Below are 24273 nucleotides of genomic sequence, written 5' to 3'. Positions count from 1 at the left end.
TAAGTGCTGCTGACTGTCCCAGGGTCCTCCTCTCACACTCTCCTCTAGGTGCTGCTGACTGACTGTCCCAGGGTCCTCCTCTCACACTCTCCTCTAGGTGCTGCTGACTGACTGTCCCAGGGTCCTCCTCTCACACTCTCCTGTTGGTGCTGCTGACTGTCCCAGGGTCCTCCTCTCACACTCTCCTCTAGGTGCTGCTGACTGTCCCAGGGCCCTCCTCTCACACTCTCCTCTAGGTGCTGCTGACTGTCCCAGGGCCCTCCTCTCACACTCTCCTCTAGGTGCTGCTGACTGTCCCAGGGTCCTCCTCTCACACTCTCCTCTAGGTGCTGCTAACTGTCTGTCCCAGGGTCCTCCTCTCGCACTCTCCTCTAGGTGCTGCTGACTGACTGTCCCAGGGTCCTCCTCTCACACTCTCCTCTAGGTGCTGCTGCCTGCCTGTCCCAGGATCCTCCTCTCACACTCTCCTCTAGGTGCTGCTGACTGCCTGTCCTAGGGTCCTTCTCTCACACTCTCCTCTAGGTGCTGCTGACTGTCTGTCCCAGGGTCCTCCTCTCACACTCTCCTCTAGGTGCTGCTGACTGTCCCAGGGTCCTCCTCTCTCACTCTCCTCTAGGTGCTGCTGACTGTCTGTCCCAGGGTCCTCCTCTCACACTCTCCTCTAGGTGCTGCTGACTGTCCCAGGGTCCTCCTCTCACACTCTCCTCTAGGTGCTGCTGACTGCCTGTCCCAGGGTCCTCCTCTCACACTCTCCTCTAGGTGCTGCTGACTGCTGTCCCAGGGTCCTCCTCTCACACTCTCCTCTAGGTGCTGCTGACTGCCTGTCCCAGGGTCCTCCTCTCACACTCTCCTCTAGGTGCTGCTGACTGTCCCAGGGTCCTCCTCTCACACTCTCCTCTAGGTGCTGCTGCTGACTGTCCCAGGGTCCTCCTCTCACACTCTCCTCTAGGTTCTGCTAACTGCCTGTCCCAGGGTCCTCCTCTCACACTCTCCTCTAGATGCTGCTGACTGTCCCAGGGTCCTCCTCTCACACTCTCCTCTAGGTGCTGCTGACTGCTCCCAGGGCTCCTCCTCTCACACTCTCCTCTAGGTGCTGCTGACTGTCCCAGGGTCCTCCTCTCACACTCTCCTCTAGGTGCTGCTGGCTGCCTGTCCTAGGGTCCTCCTCTCACACTCTCCTCTAGGTGTTGCTGACAGTCTGTGCCAGGGTCCTCCTCTCACACTCTCCTCTAGGTGCTGCTGACTGCCTGTCCCAGGGCCCTCCTCTCACACTCTCCTCTAGGTGCTGCTGACTGACTGTCCCAGGGTCCTCCTCTCACACTCTCCTCTAGGTGCTGCTGACTGTCCCAGGGTCCTCCTCTCACACTCTCCTCTAGGTGCTGCTGACTGCCTGTCCAGGGTCCTCCTCTCACACTCTCCTCTAGGTGCTGCTGACTGCCTGTCCCAGGGTCCTCCTCTCACATTCTCCTCTAGGTGCTGATGACTGCCTATCCCAGGATCCTCCTCTCACACTCTCCTCTAGGTGCTGCTGACTGTCCCAGGGTCCTCCTCTCACACTCTCCTCTAGGTGCTGCTGACTGCCTGTCCAGGGTCCTCCTCTCACACTCTCCTCTAGGTGCTGCTGACTGCCTGTCCCAGGGTCCTCCTCTCACATTCTCCTCTAGGTGCTGATGACTGCCTATCCCAGGATCCTCCTCTCACACTCTCCTCTAGGTGCTGCTGACTGTCCCAGGGTCCTCCTCTCACACTCTCCTCTAGGTGCTGCTGGCTGCCTGTGCTAGGGTCCTCCTCTCACACTCTCCTCTAGGTGCTGCTGACTGACTGTCCCAGGGTCCTCCTCTCACACTCTCCTCTAGTTGCTGCTGACTGACTGTCCCAGGGTCCTCCTCTCACACTCTCCTGTTGGTGCTGCTTACTGTCCCAGGGTCCTCCTCTCACACTCTCCTCTAGGTGCTGCTGACTGTCCCAGGGCCCTCCTCTCACACTCTCCTCTAGGTGCTGCTGACTGTCCCAGGGCCCTCCTCTCACACTCTCCTCTAGGTGCTGCTGACTGTCCCAGGGTCCTCCTCTCACACTCTCCTCTAGGTGCTGCTGACTGTCTGTCCCAGGGTCCTCCTCTCGCACTCTCCTCTAGGTGCTGCTGACTGACTGTCCCAGGGTCCTCCTCTCACACTCTCCTCTAGGTGCTGCTGACTGCCTGTCCCAGGATCCTCCTCTCACACTCTCCTCTAGGTGCTGCTGACTGCCTGTCCTAGGGTCCTTCTCTCACACTCTCCTCTAGGTGCTGCTGACTGTCTGTCCCAGGGTCCTCCTCTCACACTCTCCTCTAGGTGCTGCTGACTGTCCCAGGGTCCTCCTCTCTCACTCTCCTCCAGGTGCTGCTGACTGTCTGTCCCAGGGTCCTCCTCTCACACTCTCCTCTAGGTGCTGCTGACTGTCCCAGGGTCCTCCTCTCACACTCTCCTCTAGGTGCTGCTGTCTGCCTGTCCTAGGGTCCTCCTCTCACACTCTCCTCTAGGTGCTGCTGACAGTCTGTGCCAGGTTCCTCCTCTCACACTCTCCTCTAAGTGCTGCTGACTGTCCCAGGGTCCTCCTCTCACACTCTCCTCTAGGTGCTGCTGACTGACTGTCCCAGGGTCCTCCTCTCACACTCTCCTCTAGGTGCTGCTGACTGACTGTCCCAGGGTCCTCCTCTCAAACTCTCCTGTTGGTGCTGCTGACTGTCCCAGGGTCCTCCTCTCACACTCTCCTCTAGGTGCTGCTGACTGTCCCAGGGCCCTCCTCTCACACTCTCCTCTAGGTGCTGCTGACTGTCCCAGGGCCCTCCTCTCACACTCTCCTCTAGGTGCTGCTGACTGTCCCAGGGTCCTCCTCTCACACTCTCCTCTAGGTGCTGCTAACTGTCTGTCCCAGGGTCCTCCTCTCGCACTCTCCTCTAGGTGCTGCTGACTGACTGTCCCAGGGTCCTCCTCTCACACTCTCCTCTACGTGCTGCTGCCTGCCTGTCCCAGGATCCTCCTCTCACACTCTCCTCTAGGTGCTGCTGACTGCCTGTCCTAGGATCCTTCTCTCACACTCTCCTCTAGGTGCTGCTGACTGTCTGTCCCAGGGTCCTCCTCTCACACTCTCCTCTAGGTGCTGCTGACTGTCCCAGGGTCCTCCTCTCTCACTCTCCTCTAGGTGCTGCTGACTGTCTGTCCCAGGGTCCTCCTCTCACACTCTCCTCTAGGTGCTGCTGACTGTCCCAGGGCCCTCCTCTCACACTCTCCTCTAGGTGCTGCTGACTGTCCCAGGGCCCTCCTCTCACACTCTCCTCTAGGTGCTGCTGTCTGTCCCAGGGTCCTCCTCTCACACTCTCCTCTAGGTGCTGCTGACTGCCTGTCCCAGGGTCCTCCTCTCACACTCTCCTCTAGGTGCTGCTGACTGTCCCAGGGTCCTCCTCTCACACTCTCCTCTAGGTGCTGCTGACTGTCCCAGGGTCCTCCTCTCACACTCTCCTCTAGGTGCTGCTGACTGCCTGTCCCAGGGTCCTCCTCTCACACTCTCCTCTAGGTGCTGCTGACTGCCTGTCCCAGGGTCCTCCTCTCACATTCTCCTCTAGGTGCTGATGACTGCCTATCCCAGGATCCTCCTCTCACACTCTCCTCTAGGTGCTGCTGACTGTCCCAGGGTCCTCCTCTCACACTCTCCTCTAGGTGCTGCTGGCTGCCTGTCCTAGGGTCCTCCTCTCACACTCTCCTCTAGGTGTTGCTGACAGTCTGTGCCAGGGTCCTCCTCTCACACTCTCCTCTAGGTGCTGCTGACTGCCTGTCCCAGGGCCCTCCTCTCACACTCTCCTCTAGGTGCTGCTGACTGACTGTCCCAGGGTCCTCCTCTCACACTCTCCTCTAGGTGCTGCTGACTGTCCCAGGGTCCTCCTCTCACACTCTCCTCTAGGTGCTGCTGACTGCCTGTCCAGGGTCCTCCTCTCACACTCTCCTCCAGGTGCTGCTGACTGCCTGTCCCAGGGTCCTCCTCTCACATTCTCCTCTAGGTGCTGATGACTGCCTATCCCAGGATCCTCCTCTCACACTCTCCTCTAGGTGCTGCTGACTGTCCCAGGGTCCTCCTCTCACACTCTCCTCTAGGTGCTGCTGGCTGCCTGTCCCAGGGTCCTCCTCTCTCACTCTCCTCCAGGTGCTGCTGACTGTCTGTCCCAGGGTCCTCCTCTCACACTCTCCTCTAGGTGCTGCTGACTGTCCCAGGGTCCTCCTCTCACACTCTCCTCTAGGTGCTGCTGGCTGCCTGTCCTAGGGTCCTCCTCTCACACTCTCCTCTAGGTGCTGCTGACAGTCTGTGCCAGGGTCCTCCTCTCACACTCTCCTCTAAGTGCTGCTGACTGTCTGTCCCAGGGTCCTCCTCTCACACTCTCCTCTAGGTGCTGCTGACTGTCTGTCCCAGGGTCCTCCACTCACACTCTCCTCTAGGTGCTGGCTGACTGTCCCAGGGTCCTCCTCTCACACTCTCCTCTAGGTGCTGCTGACTGTCTGTCCCAGGGTCCTCCTCTCGCACTCTCCTCTAGGTGCTGCTGACTGACTGTCCCAGGGTCCTCCTCTCACACTCTCCTCTAGGTGCTGCTGACTGCCTGTCCCAGGATCCTCCTCTCACACTCTCCTCTAGGTGCTGCTGACTGCCTGTCCTAGGGTCCTTCTCTCACACTCTCCTCTAGGTGCTGCTGACTGTCTGTCCCAGGGTCCTCCTCTCACACTCTCCTCTAGGTGCTGCTGACTGTCCCAGGGTCCTCCTCTCTCACTCTCCTCCAGGTGCTGCTGACTGTCTGTCCCAGGGTCCTCCTCTCACACTCTCCTCTAGGTGCTGCTGACTGTCCCAGGGTCCTCCTCTCACACTCTCCTCTAGGTGCTGCTGGCTGCCTGTCCTAGGGTCCTCCTCTCACACTCTCCTCTAGGTGCTGCTGACAGTCTGTGCCAGGGTCCTCCTCTCACACTCTCCTCTAAGTGCTGCTGACTGTCCCAGGGTCCTCCTCTCACACTCTCCTCTAGGTGCTGCTGACTGACTGTCCCAGGGTCCTCCTCTCACACTCTCCTCTAGGTGCTGCTGACTGACTGTCCCAGGGTCCTCCTCTCACTCTCTCCTGTTGGTGCTTCTGACTGTCCCAGGGTCCTCCTCTCACACTCTCCTCTAGGTGCTGCTGACTGTCCCAGGGCCCTCCTCTCACACTCTCCTCTAGGTGCTGCTGACTGTCCCAGGGCCCTCCTCTCACACTCTCCTCTAGGTGCTGCTGACTGTCCCAGGGTCCTCCTCTCACACTCTCCTCTAGGTGCTGCTAACTGTCTGTCCCAGGGTCCTCCTCTCGCACTCTCCTCTAGGTGCTGCTGACTGACTGTCCCAGGGTCCTCCTCTCACACTCTCCTCTAGGTGCTGCTGCCTGCCTGTCCCAGGATCCTCCTCTCACACTCTCCTCTAGGTGCTGCTGACTGCCTGTCCTAGGGTCCTTCTCTCACACTCTCCTCTAGGTGCTGCTGACGGTCTGTCCCAGGGTCCTCCTCTCACACTCTCCTCTAGGTGCTGCTGACTGTCCCAGGGTCCTCCTCTCTCACTCTCCTCTAGGTGCTGCTGACTGTCTGTCCCAGGGTCCTCCTCTCACACTCTCCTCTAGGTGCTGCTGACTGTCCCAGGGCCCTCCTCTCACACTCTCCTCTATGTGCTGCTGACTGTCCCAGGGCCCTCCTCTCACACTCTCCTCTAGGTGCTGCTGTCTGTCCCAGGGTCCTCCTCTCACACTCTCCTCTAGGTGCTGCTGACTGCCTGTCCCAGGGTCCTCCTCTCACACTCTCCTCTAGGTGCTGCTGGCTGCCTGTCCTAGGGTCCTCCTCTCACACTCTCCTCTAGGTGCTGCTGACAGTCTGTGCCAGGGTCCTCCTCTCACACTCTCCTCTAGGTGCTGCTGACTGTCCCAGGGTCCTCCTCTCACACTCTCCTCTAGGTGCTGCTGTCTGTCCCAGGGCCCTCCTCTCTCACACTCTCCTCTAGGTGCTGCTGACTGTCCCAGGGCCCTCCTCTCGCACTCTCCTCTAGGTGCTGCTGACTGTCTGTCCCAGGGCCCTCCTCTCTCACACTCTCCTCTAGGTGCTGCTGACTGTCCCAGGGCCCTCCTCTCGCACTCTCCTCTAGGTGCTGCTGACTGTCTGTCCCAGGGTCCTCCTCTCACACTCTCCTCTAGGTGCTGCTGACTGTCCCAGGGTCCTCCTCTCACACTCTCCTCTAGGTGCTACTGACTGTCTGTCCCAGGGTCCTCCTCTCACACTCTCCTCTAGGTGCTGCTGACTGTCCCAGGGTCCTCCTCTCACACTCTCCTCTAGGTGCTGCTGTCTGTCCCAGGGCCCTCCTCTCTCACACTCTCCTCTAGGTGCTGCTGACTGTCCCAGGGTCCTCCTCTCACACTCTCCTGTTGGTGCTGCTGACTGTCCCAGGGTCCTCCTCTCACACTCTCCTCTAGGTGCTGCTGACTGTCCCAGGGCCCTCCTCTCACACTCTCCTCTAGGTGCTGCTGACTGTCTGTCCCAGGGTCCTCCTCTCACACTCTCCTCTAGGTGCTGCTGACCGTCTGATCCAGGGTCCTCCTCTCACACTCTCCTCTAGGTGCTGCTGACTGTCCCAGGGCCCTCCTCTCACACTCTCCTCTAGGTGCTGCTGACTGTCCCAGGGTCCTCCTCTCACACTCTCCTCTAGGTGCTGCTGACTGTCTGTCCCAGGGTCCTCCTCTCACACTCTCCTCTAGGTGCTGCTGACTGTCCCAGGGTCCTCCTCTCACACTCTCCTCTAGGTGCTGCTGACTGTCCCAGGGTCCTCCTCTCACACTCTCCTCTAGGTGCTGCTGACTGCCTGTCCCAGGGTCCTCCTCTCACATTCTCCTCTAGGTGCTGATGACTGCCTATCCCAGGATCCTCCTCTCACACTCTCCTCTAGGTGCTGCTGTCTCTCCCAGGGTCCTCCTCTCACACTCTCCTCTAGGTGCTGCTGGCTCCCTGTCCTAGGGTCCTCCTCTCACACTCTCCTCTAGGTGCTGCTGACAGTCTGTGCCAGGGTCCTCCTCTCACACTCTCCTCTAGGTGCTGCTGACTGTCCCAGGGTCCTCCTCTCACACTCTCCTCTAGGTGCTGCTGACTGACTGTCCCAGGGTCCTCCTCTCACACTCTCCTCTAGGTGCTGCTGACTGACTGTCCCAGGGTCCTCCTCTCACACTCTCCTGTTGGTGCTGCTGACTGTCCCAGGGCCCTCCTCTCACACTCTCCTCTAGGTGCTGCTGACTGTCCCAGGGTCCTCCTCTCACACTCTCCTCTAGGTGCTGCTGACTGTCCCAGGGTCCTCCTCTCACACTCTCCTCTAGGTGCTGCTGACTGTCTGTCCCAGGGTCCTCCTCTCGCACTCTCCTCTAGGTGCTGCTGACTGACTGTCCCAGGGTCCTCCTCTCACACTCTCCTCTAGGTGCTGCTGACTGCCTGTCCCAGGATCCTCCTCTCACACTCTCCTCTAGGTGCTGCTGACCGTCTGTTCCAGGGTCCTCCTCTCACACTCTCCTCTAGGTGCTGCTGACTGTCCCAGGGCCCTCCTCTCACACTCTCCTCTAGGTGCTGCTGACTGTCCCAGGGTCCTCCTCTCACACTCTCCTCTAGGTGCTGCTGACTGTCCCAGGGTCCTCCTCTCACACTCTCCTCTAGGTGCTGCTGACTGTCTGTCCCAGGGTCCTCCTCTCACACTCTCCTCTAGGTGCTGCTGACTGTCCCAGGGTCCTCCTCTCACACTCTCCTCTAGGTGCTGCTGACTGTCCCAGGGTCCTCCTCTCACACACTCCTCTAGGTGCTGCTGACTGCCTGTCCCAGGGTCCTCCTCTCACATTCTCCTCTAGGTGCTGATGACTGCCTATCCCAGGATCCTCCTCTCACACTCTCCTCTAGGTGCTGCTGACTCTCCCAGGGTCCTCCTCTCACACTCTCCTCTAGGTGCTGCTGGCTCCCTGTCCTAGGGTCCTTCTCTCACACTCTCCTCTAGGTGCTGCTGACTGTCTGTCCCAGGGTCCTCCTCTCACACTCTCCTCTAGGTGCTGCTGACTGTCCCAGGGTCCTCCTCTCTCACTCTCCTCTACGTGCTGCTGACTGTCTGTCCCAGGGTCCTCCTCTCACACTCTCCTCTAGGTGCTGCTGACTGTCCCAGGGCCCTCCTCTCACACTCTCCTCTAGGTGCTGCTGACTGTCCCAGGGTCCTCCTCTCACACTCTCCTCTAGGTGCTGCTGTCTGTCCCAGGGTCCTCCTCTCACACTCTCCTCTAGGTGCTGCTGACTGCCTGTCCCAGGGTCCTCCTCTCACACTCTCCTCTAGGTGCTGCTGACTGTCCCAGGGTCCTCCTCTCACACTCTCCTCTAGGTGCTGCTGACTGTCCCAGGGTCCTCCTCTCACACTCTCCTCTAGGTGCTGCTGACTGCCTGTCCCAGGGTCCTCCTCTCACACTCTCCTCTAGGTGCTGCTGACTGCCTGTCCCAGGGTCCTCCTCTCACATTCTCCTCTAGGTGCTGATGACTGCCTATCCCAGGATCCTCCTCTCACACTCTCCTCTAGGTGCTGCTGACTGTCCCAGGGTCCTCCTCTCACACTCTCCTCTAGGTGCTGCTGGCTGCCTGTCCTAGGGTCCTCCTCTCACACTCTCCTCTAGGTGCTGCTGACAGTCTGTGCCAGGGTCCTCCTCTCACACTCTCCTCTAGGTGCTGCTGACTGCCTGTCCCAGGGCCCTCCTCTCACACTCTCCTCTAGGTGCTGCTGACTGACTGTCCCAGGGTCCTCCTCTCACACTCTCCTCTAGGTGCTGCTGACTGTCCCAGGGTCCTCATCTCACACTCTCCTCTAGGTGCTGCTGACTGCCTGTCCAGGGTCCTCCTCTCACACTCTCCTCCAGGTGCTGCTGACTGCCTGTCCCAGGGTCCTCCTCTCACATTCTCCTCTAGGTGCTGATGACTGCCTATCCCAGGATCCTCCTCTCACACTCTCCTCTAGGTGCTGCTGACTGTCCCAGGGTCCTCCTCTCACACTCTCCTCTAGGTGCTGCTGGCTGCCTGTCCTAGGGTCCTCCTCTCACACTCTCCTCTAGGTGCTGCTGACAGTCTGTGCCAGGGTCCTCCTCTCACACTCTCCTCTAGGTGCTGCTGACTGTCCCAGGGTCCTCCTCTCACACTCTCCTCTAGGTGCTGCTGACTGACTGTCCCAGGGTCCTCCTCTCACACTCTCCTCTAGGTGCTGCTGACTGACTGTCCCAGTGTCCTCCTCTCACACTCTCCTCTAGGTGCTGCTGACTGTCTGTCCCAGGGTCCTCCTCTCACACTCTCCTCTAGGTGCTGCTGACTGTCCCAGGGTCCTCCTCTCACACTCTCCTCTAGGTGCTGCTGTCTGTCCCAGGGCCCTCCTCTCTCACACTCTCCTCTAGGTGCTGCTGACTGTCCCAGGGCCCTCCTCTCGCACTCTCCTCTAGGTGCTGCTGACTGTCTGTCCCAGGGTCCTCCTCTCACACTCTCCTCTAGGTGCTGCTGACTGTCCCAGGGTCCTCCTCTCACACTCTCCTCTAGGTGCTACTGACTGTCTGTCCCAGGGTCCTCCTCTCACACTCTCCTCTAGGTGCTGCTGACTGTCCCAGGGTCCTCCTCTCACACTCTCCTCTAGGTGCTGCTGTCTGTCCCAGGGCCCTCCTCTCTCACACTCTCCTCTAGGTGCTGCTGACTGTCCCAGGGTCCTCCTCTCACACTCTCCTGTTGGTGCTGCTGACTGTCCCAGGGTCCTCCTCTCACACTCTCCTCTAGGTGCTGCTGACTGTCCCAGGGTCCTCCTCTCACACTCTCCTCTAGGTGCTGCTGACTGTCTGTCCCAGGGTACTCCTCTCACACTCTCCTCTAGGTGCTGCTGACCGTCTGTTCCAGGGTCCTCCTCTCACACTCTCCTCTAGGTGCTGCTGACTGTCCCAGGGCCCTCCTCTCACACTCTCCTCTAGGTGCTGCTGACTGTCCCAGGGTCCTCCTCTCACACTCTCCTCTAGGTGCTGCTGACTGTCTGTCCCAGGGTCCTCCTCTCACACTCTCCTCTAGGTGCTGCTGACTGTCCCAGGGTCCTCCTCTCACACTCTCCTCTAGGTGCTGCTGACTGTCCCAGGGTCCTCCTCTCACACTCTCCTCTAGGTGCTGCTGACTGCCTGTCCCAGGGTCCTCCTCTCACATTCTCCTCTAGGTGCTGATGACTGCCTATCCCAGGATCCTCCTCTCACACTCTCCTCTAGGTGCTGCTGTCTCTCCCAGGGTCCTCCTCTCACACTCTCCTCTAGGTGCTGCTGGCTCCCTGTCCTAGGGTCCTCCTCTCACACTCTCCTCTAGGTGCTGCTGACAGTCTGTGCCAGGGTCCTCCTCTCACACTCTCCTCTAGGTGCTGCTGACTGTCCCAGGGTCCTCCTCTCACACTCTCCTCTAGGTGCTGCTGACTGACTGTCCCAGGGTCCTCCTCTCACACTCTCCTCTAGGTGCTGCTGACTGACTGTCCCAGGGTCCTCCTCTCACACTCTCCTGTTGGTGCTGCTGACTGTCCCAGGGTCCTCCTCTCACACTCTCCTCTAGGTGCTGCTGACTGTCCCAGGGCCCTCCTCTCACACTCTCCTCTAGGTGCTGCTGACTGTCCCAGGGCCCTCCTCTCACACTCTCCTCTAGGTGCTGCTGACTGTCCCAGGGTCCTCCTCTCACACTCTCCTCTAGGTGCTGCTGACTGTCTGTCCCAGGGTCCTCCTCTCGCACTCTCCTCTAGGTGCTGCTGACTGACTGTCCCAGGGTCCTCCTCTCACACTCTCCTCTAGGTGCTGCTGACTGCCTGTCCCAGGATCCTCCTCTCACACTCTCCTCTAGGTGCTGCTGACCGTCTGTCCAGGGTCCTCCTCTCACACTCTCCTCTAGGTGCTGCTGACTGTCCCAGGGCCCTCCTCTCACACTCTCCTCTAGGTGCTGCTGACTGTCCCAGGGTCCTCCTCTCACACTCTCCTCTAGGTGCTGCTGACTGTCTGTCCCAGGGTCCTCCTCTCACACTCTCCTCTAGGTGCTGCTGACTGTCCCAGGGTCCTCCTCTCACACTCTCCTCTAGGTGCTGCTGACTCTCCCAGGGTCCTCCTCTCATACTCTCCTCTAGGTGCTGCTGGCTCCCTGTCCTAGGGTCCTCCTCTCACACTCTCCTCTAGGTGCTGCTGACAGTCTGTGCCAGGGTCCTCCTCTCACACTCTCCTCTAGGTGCTGCTGACTGTCCCAGGGTCCTCCTCTCACACTCTCCTCTAGGTGCTGCTGACTGACTGTCCCAGGGTCCTCCTCTCACACTCTCCTCTAGGTGCTGCTGACTGACTGTCCCAGGGTCCTCCTCTCACACTCTCCTGTTGGTGCTGCTGACTGTCCCAGGGTCCTCCTCTCACACTCTCCTCTAGGTGCTGCTGACTGTCCCAGGGCCCTCCTCTCACACTCTCCTCTAGGTGCTGCTGACTGTCCCAGGGCCCTCCTCTCACACTCTCCTCTAGGTGCTGCTGACTGTCCCAGGGTCCTTCTCTCACACTCTCCTCTAGGTGCTGCTGACTGTCTGTCCCAGGGTCCTCCTCTCGCACTCTCCTCTAGGTGCTGCTGACTGACTGTCCCAGGGTCCTCCTCTCACACTCTCCTCTAGGTGCTGCTGACTGCCTGTCCCAGGATCCTCCTCTCACACTCTCCTCTAGGTGCTGCTGACTGCCTGTCCTACGGTCCTTCTCTCACACTCTCCTCTAGGTGCTGCTGACTGTCTGTCCCAGGGTCCTCCTCTCACACTCTCCTCTAGGTGCTGCTGACTGTCCCAGGATCCTCCTCTCACACTCTCCTCTAGGTGCTGCTGACTGTCCCAGGGTCCTCCTCTCACACTCTCCTCTAGGTGCTGCTGGCTGCCTGTCCTAGGGTCCTCCTCTCACACTCTCCTCTAGGTGCTGCTGACAGTCTGTGCCAGGGTCCTCCTCTCACACTCTCCTCTAGGTGCTGCTGACTGTCCCAGGGTCCTCCTCTCACACTCTCCTCTAGGTGCTGCTGACTGACTGTCCCAGGGTCCTCCTCTCACACTCTCCTCTAGGTGCTGCTGACTGACTGTCCCAGTGTCCTCCTCTCACACTCTCCTCTAGGTGCTGCTGACTGTCTGTCCCAGGGTCCTCCTCTCACACTCTCCTCTAGGTGCTGCTGACTGTCCCAGGGTCCTGCTCTCACACTCTCCTCTAGGTGCTGCTGTCTGTCCCAGGGCCCTCCTCTCTCACACTCTCCTCTAGGTGCTGCTGACTGTCCCAGGGCCCTCCTCTCGCACTCTCCTCTAGGTGCTGCTGACTGTCTGTCCCAGGGTCCTCCTCTCACACTCTCCTCTAGGTGCTGCTGACTGTCCCAGGGTCCTCCTCTCACACTCTCCTCTAGGTGCTACTGACTGTCTGTCCCAGGGTCCTCCTCTCACACTCTCCTCTAGGTGCTGCTGACTGTCCCAGGGTCCTCCTCTCACACTCTCCTCTAGGTGCTGCTGTCTGTCCCAGGGCCCTCCTCTCTCACACTCTCCTCTAGGTGCTGCTGACTGTCCCAGGGTCCTCCTCTCACACTCTCCTGTTGGTGCTGCTGACTGTCCCAGGGTCCTCCTCTCACACTCTCCTCTAGGTGCTGCTGACTGTCCCAGGGTCCTCCTCTCACACTCTCCTCTAGGTGCTGCTGACTGTCTGTCCCAGGGTCCTCCTCTCACACTCTCCTCTAGGTGCTGCTGACCGTCTGTTCCAGGGTCCTCCTCTCACACTCTCCTCTAGGTGCTGCTGACTGTCCCAGGGCCCTCCTCTCACACTCTCCTCTAGGTGCTGCTGACTGTCCCAGGGTCCTCCTCTCACACTCTCCTCTAGGTGCTGCTGACTGTCTGTCCCAGGGTCCTCCTCTCACACTCTCCTCTAGGTGCTGCTGACTGTCCCAGGGTCCTCCTCTCACACTCTCCTCTAGGTGCTGCTGACTGCCTGTCCCAGGGTCCTCCTCTCACATTCTCCTCTAGGTGCTGATGACTGCCTATCCCAGGATCCTCCTCTCACACTCTCCTCTAGGTGCTGCTGTCTCTCCCAGGGTCCTCCTCTCACACTCTCCTCTAGGTGCTGCTGGCTCCCTGTCCTAGGGTCCTCCTCTCACACTCTCCTCTAGGTGCTGCTGACAGTCTGTGCCAGGGTCCTCCTCTCACACTCTCCTCTAGGTGCTGCTGACTGTCCCAGGGTCCTCCTCTCACACTCTCCTCTAGGTGCTGCTGACTGACTGTCCCAGGGTCCTCCTCTCACACTCTCCTCTAGGTGCTGCTGACTGACTGTCCCAGGGTCCTCCTCTCACACTCTCCTGTTGGTGCTGCTGACTGTCCCAGGGTCCTCCTCTCACACTCTCCTCTAGGTGCTGCTGACTGTCCCAGGGCCCTCCTCTCACACTCTCCTCTAGGTGCTGCTGACTGTCCCAGGGCCCTCCTCTCACACTCTCCTCTAGGTGCTGCTGACTGTCCCAGGGTCCTCCTCTCACACTCTCCTCTAGGTGCTGCTGACTGTCTGTCCCAGGGTCCTCCTCTCGCACTCTCCTCTAGGTGCTGCTGACTGACTGTCCCAGGGTCCTCCTCTCACACTCTCCTCTAGGTGCTGCTGACTGCCTGTCCCAGGATCCTCCTCTCACACTCTCCTCTAGGTGCTGCTGACCGTCTGTTCCAGGGTCCTCCTCTCACACTCTCCTCTAGGTGCTGCTGACTGTCCCAGGGTCCTCCTCTCACACTCTCCTCTAGGTGCTGCTGACTGTCCCAGGGTCCTCCTCTCACACTCTCCTCTAGGTGCTGCTGACTGTCTGTCCCAGGGTCCTCCTCTCACACTCTCCTCTAGGTGCTGCTGACTGTCCCAGGGTCCTCCTCTCACACTCTCCTCTAGGTGCTGCTGACTGTCCCAGGGTCCTCCTCTCACACTCTCCTCTAGGTGCTGCTGACTGCCTGTCCCAGGGTCCTCCTCTCACATTCTCCTCTAGGTGCTGATGACTGCCTATCCCAGGATCCTCCTCTCACACTCTCCTCTAGGTGCTGCTGACTCTCCCAGGGTCCTCCTCTCACACTCTCCTCTAGGTGCTGCTGGCTCCCTGTCCTAGGGTCCTCCTCTCACACTCTCCTCTAGGTGCTGCTGACAGTCTGTGCCAGGGTCCTCCTCTCACACTCTCCTCTAGGTGCTGCTGACTGTCCCAGGGTCCTCCTCTCACACTCTCCTCTAGGTGCTGCTGACTGACTGTCCCAGGGTCCTCCTCTCACACTCTCCTCTAGGTGCTGCTGACTGACTGTCCCAGGGTCCTCCTCTCACACTCTCCTGTTGGTGCTGCTGACTGTCCCAGGGTCCTCCTCTCACACTCTCCTCTAGGTGCTGCTGACTGTCCCAGGGCCCTCCTCTCACACTCTCCTCTAGGTGCTGCTGACTGTCCCAGGGCCCTCCACTCACACTCTCCTCTAGGTGCTGCTGACTGTCCCAGGGTCCTCCTCTCACACTCTCCTCTAGGTGCTGCTGACTGTCTGTCCCAGGGTCCTCCTCTCGCACTCTCCTCTAGGTGCTGCTGACTGACTGTCCCAGGGTCCTCCTCTCACACTCTCCTCTAGGTGCTGCTGACTGCCTGTCCCAGGATCCTCCTCTCACACTCTCCTCTAGGTGCTGCTGACTGCCTGTCCTACGGTCCTTCTCTCACACTCTCCTCTAGGTGCTGCTGACTGTCTGTCCCAGGGTCCTCCTCTCACACTCTCCTCTAGGTGCTGCTGACTGTCCCAGGGTCCTCCTCTCTCACTCTCCTCTAGGTGCTGCTGACTGTCTGTCCCAGGGTCCTCCTCTCACACTCTCCTCTAGGTGCTGCTGACTGTCCCAGGGCCCTCCTCTCACACTCTCCTCTAGGTGCTGCTGACTGTCCCAGGGCCCTCCTCTCACACTCTCCTCTAGGTGCTGCTGTCTGTCCCAGGGTCCTCCTCTCACACTCTCCTCTAGGTGCTGCTGACTGCCTGTCCCAGGGCCCTCCTCTCACACTCTCCTCTAGGTGCTGCTGACTGTCCCAGGGTCCTCCTCTCACACTCTCCTCTAGGTGCTGCTGACTGTCCCAGGGTCCTCCTCTCACACTCTCCTCTAGGTGCTGCTGACTGCCTGTCCCAGGGTCCTCCTCTCACACTCTCCTCTAGGTGCTGCTGACTGCCTGTCCCAGGGTCCTCCTCTCACATTCTCCTCTAGGTGCTGATGACTGCCTATCCCAGGATCCTCCTCTCACACTCTCCTCTAGGTGCTGCTGACTGTCCCAGGGTCCTCCTCTCACACTCTCCTCTAGGTGCTGCTGGCTGCCTGTCCTAGGGTCCTCCTCTCACACTCTCCTCTAGGTGCTGCTGACAGTCTGTGCCAGGGTCCTCCTCTCACACTCTCCTCTAGGTGCTGCTGACTGCCTGTCCCAGGGCCCTCCTCTCACACTCTCCTCTAGGTGCTGCTGACTGTCTGTCCCAGGGTCCTCCTCTCACACTCTCCTCTAGGTGCTGCTGACTGTCCCAGGGTCCTCCTCTCACACTCTCCTCTAGGTGCTGCTGTCTGTCCCAGGGCCCTCCTCTCTCACACTCTCCTCTAGGTGCTGCTGACTGTCCCAGGGCCCTCCTCTCGCACTCTCCTCTAGGTGCTGCTGACTGTCTGTCCCAGGGTCCTCCTCTCACACTCTCCTCTAGGTGCTGCTGACTGTCCCAGGGTCCTCCTCTCACACTCTCCTCTAGGTGCTACTGACTGTCTGTCCCAGGGTCCTCCTCTCACACTCTCCTCTAGGTGCTGCTGACTGTCCCAGGGTCCTCCTCTCACACTCTCCTCTAGGTGCTGCTGTCTGTCCCAGGGCCCTCCTCTCTCACACTCTCCTCTAGGTGCTGCTGACTGTCCCAGGGTCCTCCTCTCACACTCTCCTGTTGGTGCTGCTAACTGTCCCAGGGTCCTCCTCTCACACTCTCCTCTAGGTGCTGCTGACTGTCCCAGGGTCCTCCTCTCACACTCTCCTCTAGGTGCTGCTGACTGTCTGTCCCAGGGTCCTCCTCTCACACTCTCCTCTAGGTGCTGCTGACCGTCTGTTCCAGGGTCCTCCTCTCACACTCTCCTCTAGGTGCTGCTGACTGTCCCAGGGCCCTCCTCTCACACTCTCCTCTAGGTGCTGCTGACTGTCCCAGGGTCCTCCTCTCACACTCTCCTCTAGGTGCTGCTGACTGTCTGTCCCAGGGTCCTCCTCTCACACTCTCCTCTAGGTGCTGCTGACTGTCCCAGGGTCCTCCTCTCACACTCTCCTCTAGGTGCTGCTGACTGCCTGTCCCAGGGTCCTCCTCTCACATTCTCCTCTAGGTGCTGATGACTGCCTATCCCAGGATCCTCCTCTCACACTCTCCTCTAGGTGCTGCTGTCTCTCCCAGGGTCCTCCTCTCACACTCTCCTCTAGGTGCTGCTGGCTCCCTGTCCTAGGGTCCTCCTCTCACACTCTCCTCTAGGTGCTGCTGACAGTCTGTGCCAGGGTCCTCCTCTCACACTCTCCTCTAGGTGCTGCTGACTGTCCCAGGGTCCTCCTCTCACACTCTCCTCTAGGTGCTGCTGACTGACTGTCCCAGGGTCCTCCTCTCACACTCTCCTCTAGGTGCTGCTGACTGACTGTCCCAGGGTCCTCCTCTCACACTCTCCTGTTGGTGCTGCTGACTGTCCCAGGGTCCTCCTCTCACACTCTCCTCTAGGTGCTGCTGACTGTCCCAGGGCCCTCCTCTCACACTCTCCTCTAGGTGCTGCTGACTGTCCCAGGGCCCTCCTCTCACACTCTCCTCTAGGTGCTGCTGACTGTCCCAGGGTCCTCCTCTCACACTCTCCTCTAGGTGCTGCTGACTGTCTGTCCCAGGGTCCTCCTCTCGCACTCTCCTCTAGGTGCTGCTGACTGACTGTCCCAGGGTCCTCCTCTCACACTCTCCTCTAGGTGCTGCTGACTGCCTGTCCCAGGATCCTCCTCTCACACTCTCCTCTAGGTGCTGCTGACCGTCTGTTCCAGGGTCCTCCTCTCACACTCTCCTCTAGGTGCTGCTGACTGTCCCAGGGTCCTCCTCTCACACTCTCCTCTAGGTGCTGCTGACTGTCCCAGGGTCCTCCTCTCACACTCTCCTCTAGGTGCTGCTGACTGTCTGTCCCAGGGTCCTCCTCTCACACTCTCCTCTAGGTGCTGCTGACTGTCCCAGGGTCCTCCTCTCACACTCTCCTCTAGGTGCTGCTGACTGTCCCAGGGTCCTCCGCTCTCACTCTCCTCTATGTGCTGCTGACTGCCTGTCCCAGGGTCCTCCTTTCACATTCTCCTCTAGGTGCTAATGACTGCCTATCCCAGGATCCTCCTCTCACACTCTCCTCTAGGTGCTGCTGACTCTCCCAGGGTCCTCCTCTCACACTCTCCTCTAGGTGCTGCTGGCTGCCTGTCCTAGGGTCCTCCTCTCACACTCTCCTCTAGGTGCTGCTGACAGTCTGTGCCAGGGTCCTCCTCTCACACTCTCCTCTAGGTGCTGCTGACTGTCCCAGGGTCCTCCTCTCACACTCTCCTCTAGGTGCTGCTGACTGTCCCAGGGTCCTCCTCTCACACTCTCCTCTAGGTGCTGCTGACTGACTGTCCCAGGGTCCTCCTCTCACACTCTCCTGTTGGTGCTGCTGACTGTCCCAGGGTCCTCCTCTCACACTCTCCTCTAGGTGCTGCTGACTGTCCCAGGGCCCTCCTCTCACACTCTCCTCTAGGTGCTGCTGACTGTCCCAGGGCCCTCCTCTCACACTCTCCTCTAGGTGCTGCTGACTGTCCCAGGGTCCTCCTCTCACACTCTCCTCTAGGTGCTGCTGACTGTCTGTCCCAGGGTCCTCCTCTCGCACTCTCCTCTAGGTGCTGCTGACTGACTGTCCCAGGGTCCTCCTCTCACACTCTCCTCTAGGTGCTGCTGACTGCCTGTCCCAGGATCCTCCTCTCACACTCTCCTCTAGGTGCTGCTGACTGCCTGTCCTACGGTCCTTCTCTCACACTCTCCTCTAGGTGCTGCTGACTGTCTGTCCCAGGGTCCTCCTCTCACACTCTCCTCTAGGTGCTGCTGACTGTCCCAGGGTCCTCCTCTCTCACTCTCCTCTAGGTGCTGCTGACTGTCTGTCCCAGGGTCCTCCTCTCACACTCTCCTCTAGGTGCTGCTGACTGTCCCAGGGCCCTCCTCTCACACTCTCCTCTAGGTGCTGCTGACTGTGCCAGGGCCCTCCTCTCACACTCTCCTCTAGGTGCTGCTGTCTGTCCCAGGGTCCTCCTCTCACACTCTCCTCTAGGTGCTGCTGACTGCCTGTCCCAGGGTCCTCCTCTCACACTCTCCTCTAGGTGCTGCTGACTGTCCCAGGGTCCTCCTCTCACACTCTCCTCTAGGTGCTGCTGACTGTCCCAGGGTCCTCCTCTCACACTCTCCTCTAGGTGCTGCTGACTGCCTGTCCCAGGGTCCTCCTCTCACACTCTCCTCTAGGTGCTGCTGACTGCCTGTCCCAGGGTCCTCCTCTCACATTCTCCTCTAGGTGCTGATGACTGCCTATCCCAGGATCCTCCTCTCACACTCTCCTCTAGGTGCTGCTGACTGTCCCAGGGTCCTCCTCTCACACTCTCCTCTAGGTGCTGCTGGCTGCCTGTCCTAGGGTCCTCCTCTCACACTCTCCTCTAGGTGCTGCTGACAGTCTGTGCCAGGGTCCTCCTCTCACACTCTCCTCTAGGTGCTGCTGACTGCCTGTCCCAGGGCCCTCCTCTCACACTCTCCTCTAGGTGCTGCTGACTGTCCCAGGGTCCTCCTCTCACACTCTCCTCTAGGTGCTGCTGACTGTCCCAGGGTCCTCCTCTCACACTCTCCTCTAGGTGCTGCTGACTGCCTGTCCCAGGGTCCTCCTCTCACACTCTCCTCTAGGTGCTGCTGACTGCCTGTCCCATGGTCCTCCTCTCACATTCTCCTCTAGGTGCTGATGACTGCCTATCCCAGGATCCTCCTCTCACACTCTCCTCTAGGTGCTGCTGACTGTCCCAGGGTCCTCCTCTTACACTCTCCTCTAGGTGCTGCTGACTGACTGTCCCAGTGTCCTCCTCTCACACTCTCCTCTAGGTGCTGCTGACAGTCTGTGCCAGGGTCCTCCTCTCACACTCTCCTCTAGGTGCTGCTGACTGTCCCAGGGTCCTCCTCTCACACTCTCCTCTAGGTGCTGCTGACTGACTGTCCCAGGGTCCTCCTCTCACACTCTCCTCTAGGTGCTGCTGACTGACTGTCCCAGTGTCCTCCTCTCACACTCTCCTCTAGGTGCTGCTGACTGTCTGTCCCAGGGTCCTCCTCTCACACTCTCCTCTAGGTGCTGCTGACTGCCTGTCCCAGGGTCCTCCTCTCACACTCTCCTCTAGGTGCTGCTGTCTGTCCCAGGGCCCTCCTCTCTCACACTCTCCTCTAGGTGCTGCTGACTGTCCCAGGGCCCTCCTCTCGCACTCTCCTCTAGGTGCTGCTGACTGTCTGTCCCAGGGTCCTCCTCTCACACTCTCCTCTAGGTGCTGCTGACTGCCCGTCCCAAGCATGTCTACACTGTGCCCATAGAATCTTGCCTTTGAATGCTTCCCATTGATTTGACACAGTTTTTCCTTCTAATAGCCGTATCCAGTCCACTCTCACCAGCTCACCTCTCAGCTTCGTAATATTTGTCTTCCCCAAATTTAGAACTTCTACTCCTGTTGTTCTTTGTCCTTTTCCATAATGATGCTAAATCTAACTGTGTTATGGTCACTGTCTCCAAAATCTTCTCCAGGTGCTGCTGACTGCATGTCCCAGGGTCCTCCTCTTGCGCTGTCCTTTAGGGGCTGCTGAGTGCCTGACTTGGAGACCTCTTCTCGCACTCTCCTCTAGGTGCTGCTGACACTTTTTTTTCATTCATGGGATGTGGACTTCGCTGGCTGGGCCAGGATTTATTGCCCATCCCTAATTGCCCTTGAGAAGGTGGTGGTGAGCTGCCTTCTTGAACCGCTGCAGTCCATGTGGTGTAAGTACACCGACAGTGTTGTTAGGGAGGGAGTTCCAGGATTTTGACAGTGAAGGAACGGTGATATATTTCCAAGTCAGGATGGAGAGTGGCTTGGAGGGGAACTTCTAGGTGGTGGTGTTCCCATCTATCTGTTGCCCTTGTCCTTCTAGATGGTAGTGGTCGTGGGTTTGGAAAGTGCCGTTGAAGGAGCCTTGGTGAATTCCTGCAGTGCATTTTGTAGATGGTACACACTGCTGCTACTGTGCATCGGTGGTGGAGGGAATGAATATTTGTGGATGGGGTGCCAATCAAGCGGGCTGCTTTGTCTTGGACGGTGTCAAGCTTCTTGAGTATTGTGGGAGCTGCACTCATCCAGGCAAGTGGAGAGTACTCCATCACACTCCTGACTTGTGCCTTGTAGATGGTGGACAAGCTATAGGGAGTCAGGAGGTGAGTTACTCATCGCAGGATTCCTAGCTCTGACTTGCTTTTGTAGCCACAGTATTTATATGGCTAGTCCTGTTCAGTTTCTGGTCAATGGTAACCCCCAGGACGTTGATAGTGGGGGATACAGTGATGTAATGCCATTGAACATCAAGGGGCAATGGTTAGATTCTCTCTTGTTGGAGATGGTCATTGTCTGGCACTTGTATGGCATGAATGTTACTTGCCACTTGTCAGCCCAAGCCTGGATATTGTCCAGGTCTTGCTGCATTTGGACATGGACTGCTTCAGTATCTGAGGAGTCACAAATGGTGCTGAACATTGTGCAATCATCAGCGAACATCCCCACTTCTAACCTTATGATGCAAGCAGGGTCATTGATGAAGCAGCTGAAGATGGTCGGACTGAGGGCACTACCCTGAGGAATTCCTGCAGTGATGTCCTAGAGCTAAGATGATTGACCTCCAACAACCACAACCATCTTCCTTTGTGCTAGGTATAACTCCAACTAGTGGAGAGTTTTCCCCCTGATTCCCATTGACTCCAGTTTTGCGAGGGGTCCTTGATGCCACACTCGGTCAAATGCTGCCTTGATGTCAAGGGCAGTCACTCTCACCTCACCTCAGGAGTTCAGCTCTTTTGTCCATGTTTGAACCAAGGCTGTAATGAGGTCAGGAGTTGAGTGGCTCTGGCGGAACCCAAACTGCACATCAGTGAGCTTCAGTGCTCTAAAAAAGAGTCATACGATCTCAAAACGTTAACTCTCTTTCTCTCCACAGATCCTGTTAGACCTGCTGAGTTTTTCCAGCATTTTCCGATTTTTATATCAGTGGGCAGGTTATTGCTAAGCAAGTGCCGCTTGATAGCTTTATTGATGACCCCTTCCATTACTTTACTGATGATCGAGAGTAAACTGATGAGGTGGTAATTGACCTGGTGGATTTGTCCTGCTTCTTGTGTAAAGGGCATACCTGGGCAATTTTCCACATAACCTGGTAGATGCCAGTGCTCTAGCTGTACTGGAACAGCTTGGCTAGGGGCATGGCAAATTCTGGACCATAAATCTTCAGAATTAGGTAAGGAGTTTGGAATATTATCAGGGCCCATAGCCTTTGTAGTACCCAGTGCCTTTAGCCGTTTCTTGATCACATGGAGTGAATTGAATTGGCTGAAGACTAGCAACTGTGATGCTGGGGACCTCCGGAGCGATTGGTTAGGATATGGAATACATTGCTGAGAATGTTGTGGAGGCAGATTTGTGGCTTTCAAAACAGAATTGGATAATTATCTGAAGAGAAAAGAATTGCAAGGCTATTTGTGAAGGCTGGAGAGTGGTACTAACTGAATTTACAGAGAGCTGGCATGGACTGGTGGGCTGAATGGTCTCCTGTGCTGTAACCATTCTATGATTCTATGGTTTAACAGTCACTGTTACATTTAGTACCTCTGATAGACAAAGAATGGATTGCTGATTTGAATGTCACTCAGTGATGTGATGGGTCACTGAGAGATAACGCTGCCAGGGAAATATGAAAACTTTTGACTGGAAATCGACCAAACTATTCAGACACAAATTAGAGTCCGCTTGAGAGTTTCAGTGAACAGAGTGTAAGTGCTATGGGGCTCTACCTTGTGGCTCTTAAGGTGACAGAACCCACTGTCACTCCAGCTTGACGTATTCCTCTAGAGACAGGACACCCAACAGCTCTGCAACCTCAAACGGTTCCCAAAGGAGCAGGCTAAATCGAACTTCCTACCTATCAGAAATGTTTTCTAAGTCGGGAGCTTTCACTTACCTTCACAGGTCACAGCATTGCTGCCCAGTGACCTTCCAATGCCACACTCGCAACGGAAAGAGCCCTGCAGATTGATGCAGACCTCACTGCAACCCCCATTATTGACCTCGCATTCATTGACATCTATAAAGGTGGGAGGGCAGAGGGAAATTGAGGGTTATACATTAGAGGTACACAATCACATAATATATTTCATAGCGTATCATTGAACATCCAATTGGATTTATTAGAAATTATGTATTGCAAACACTTGCAACAACTGTTCAGGATAAGAGAAGGTACAGAATTGGAAGAGATCACTGCAATCCATCTGACCAACCCCAAAATACTCTACGTTCTCCATCCATTATTATTCTCCCTTTACTTCATTACTTGTTATCTAGATTTATCTCACAGTAACTACTAACTATGGAACTCAAAACAACTAATTAAATTAAGATGTAAAAGAACAAGATTTAATGATAGTCCAATGTCACCTCCATCCACTCAATGAACAAACTCTAATGATTATTAAACTTTGAATCCTGATAACATAAAGACACTAATCTGATGATGGCGTGTCACAGCTCACTTGTGGAGCCCAAGTTGCTGTGACAACTTGCAGTTTTACATACATATTGTAGTCTGCAGCTATGGACAATGGTGGCAGAAGCTCCAACATTCTTTCCATCACATGGCTGACCAGGAATCACTCCTGCTCTTACTGTTTGCCATTGCCATGTGTTGGAAGGATTTACAGATTGATACTCAACCTGTTTGGCCGAATTATGAACGCACCTTCCTTGACCATCAAGTCCTGGAGTGGGACTTGAACCCAGAGCTTCTGGCTCAGAGGAAGAGATATTACCCAATGCACCGCAAACCTTTCCTGTATTGATAAGCTACGCTTAGTTTGTAATTTATTCTTACCTGGATTACAAACTTCAAAACCTATCTTTTGATTAATACAGCTTAGGAAGTCCATTTGGCCCATCTAGCTCATCCTTCCATAAAAATGGTTCGAAATTATTATAAGATGATGATGTCTGTACATTTTATGTACATCCGAAAGGAAGATTTGCACACATATACATAGTGCTATTCATAAGTTCTGGATGCTGCAAAGGGCTTTGCAGCCGTTAAAGTATTTTTGTTATGTAGGATACGCGGCAGCCAAGATGTGCACAACAAGATCCCACCAACAGCATTGTAATAATGACCAACATAGATGCATTTAAGGGGAAGCTAGAGTAGCACATGAGGGAGAAAGGAATAGAAGGACAGGCTGATAGATGAAGTGGAGGGGAAAGTGGCATGTGTGGAGCTTAATGGACTGGTTGGGCCAAGTGGCATGTTTCTGTGCTGTGGACTCCAGATAGCTTTGCAAACTGTGCAAACCCAACATCAACACATCAAGAAACTCCCTCTGTCTCAGAATAGCAGGATCCATAATTGCTTAAAAAATGTCACAAAAGTGTTTTTGGCCAATTATTAACCTTTAGATAAATTCTATGTGGATTAAAGAATATTTTATCCTCACCATCTTTCTTCTGTCATCAGCAGATTAACACTCTCCCATTTCCTTCCCTTGACTACGGTTTTTTCAAACTCCTTACCTAGACATGTCTGGGCATCTGGGCCTAGGATGGTTCCTGCAGTACACTGACACTCCTCTTCACCATCGCAGTGCTCCACACAATCCACTACATCACATATGTCATAGAAATCTGCAGAAGACAAAATGCTGGCTCAGTCCGACGGTGGCGTGTTTTAAAGAGGCAAGATCTTGGTGTGAGAAAGGCTTGGGACAAGCTGCAGCACCGCCACTTGTGGGAGGGCATAATTGCAGCGTGACAGGTTTACACACGCTGATCTCTTTATAAATGCAGATGCAGAAACATACAATGGAAATCTGAAAATAATGACAGAATGTGCAGTTCTTAC

At 56.9% G+C, this 24273-nt stretch overlaps 1 protein-coding gene across 1 annotated transcript in view; it reads right to left on the bottom strand.

The window, feature by feature from the left end:
* Nucleotides 1–24273, bottom strand: part of oit3 (oncoprotein induced transcript 3) — an 82000-nt gene that overhangs the window by 49550 nt on the left and 8177 nt on the right. Inside the window, exons 3-4 of the mRNA XM_041176281.1 lie at nt 23946–24056; nt 22351–22473 (exon numbers count right to left, since the gene is read on the bottom strand). Of these exons, the coding sequence (XP_041032215.1) occupies nt 22351–22473; nt 23946–24056 (234 nt within the window). The remainder of the gene's footprint in view (nt 1–22350; nt 22474–23945; nt 24057–24273) is intronic.

Source organism: Carcharodon carcharias, chromosome 28 (genome assembly GCF_017639515.1).
Source record: "Carcharodon carcharias isolate sCarCar2 chromosome 28, sCarCar2.pri, whole genome shotgun sequence".
In the NCBI taxonomy this organism is placed as follows: Eukaryota; Metazoa; Chordata; class Chondrichthyes; order Lamniformes; family Lamnidae; genus Carcharodon; species Carcharodon carcharias.
Note: the sequence above shows the minus strand (reverse complement) of the source record. Positions and strands in the feature narration are given on the sequence as shown.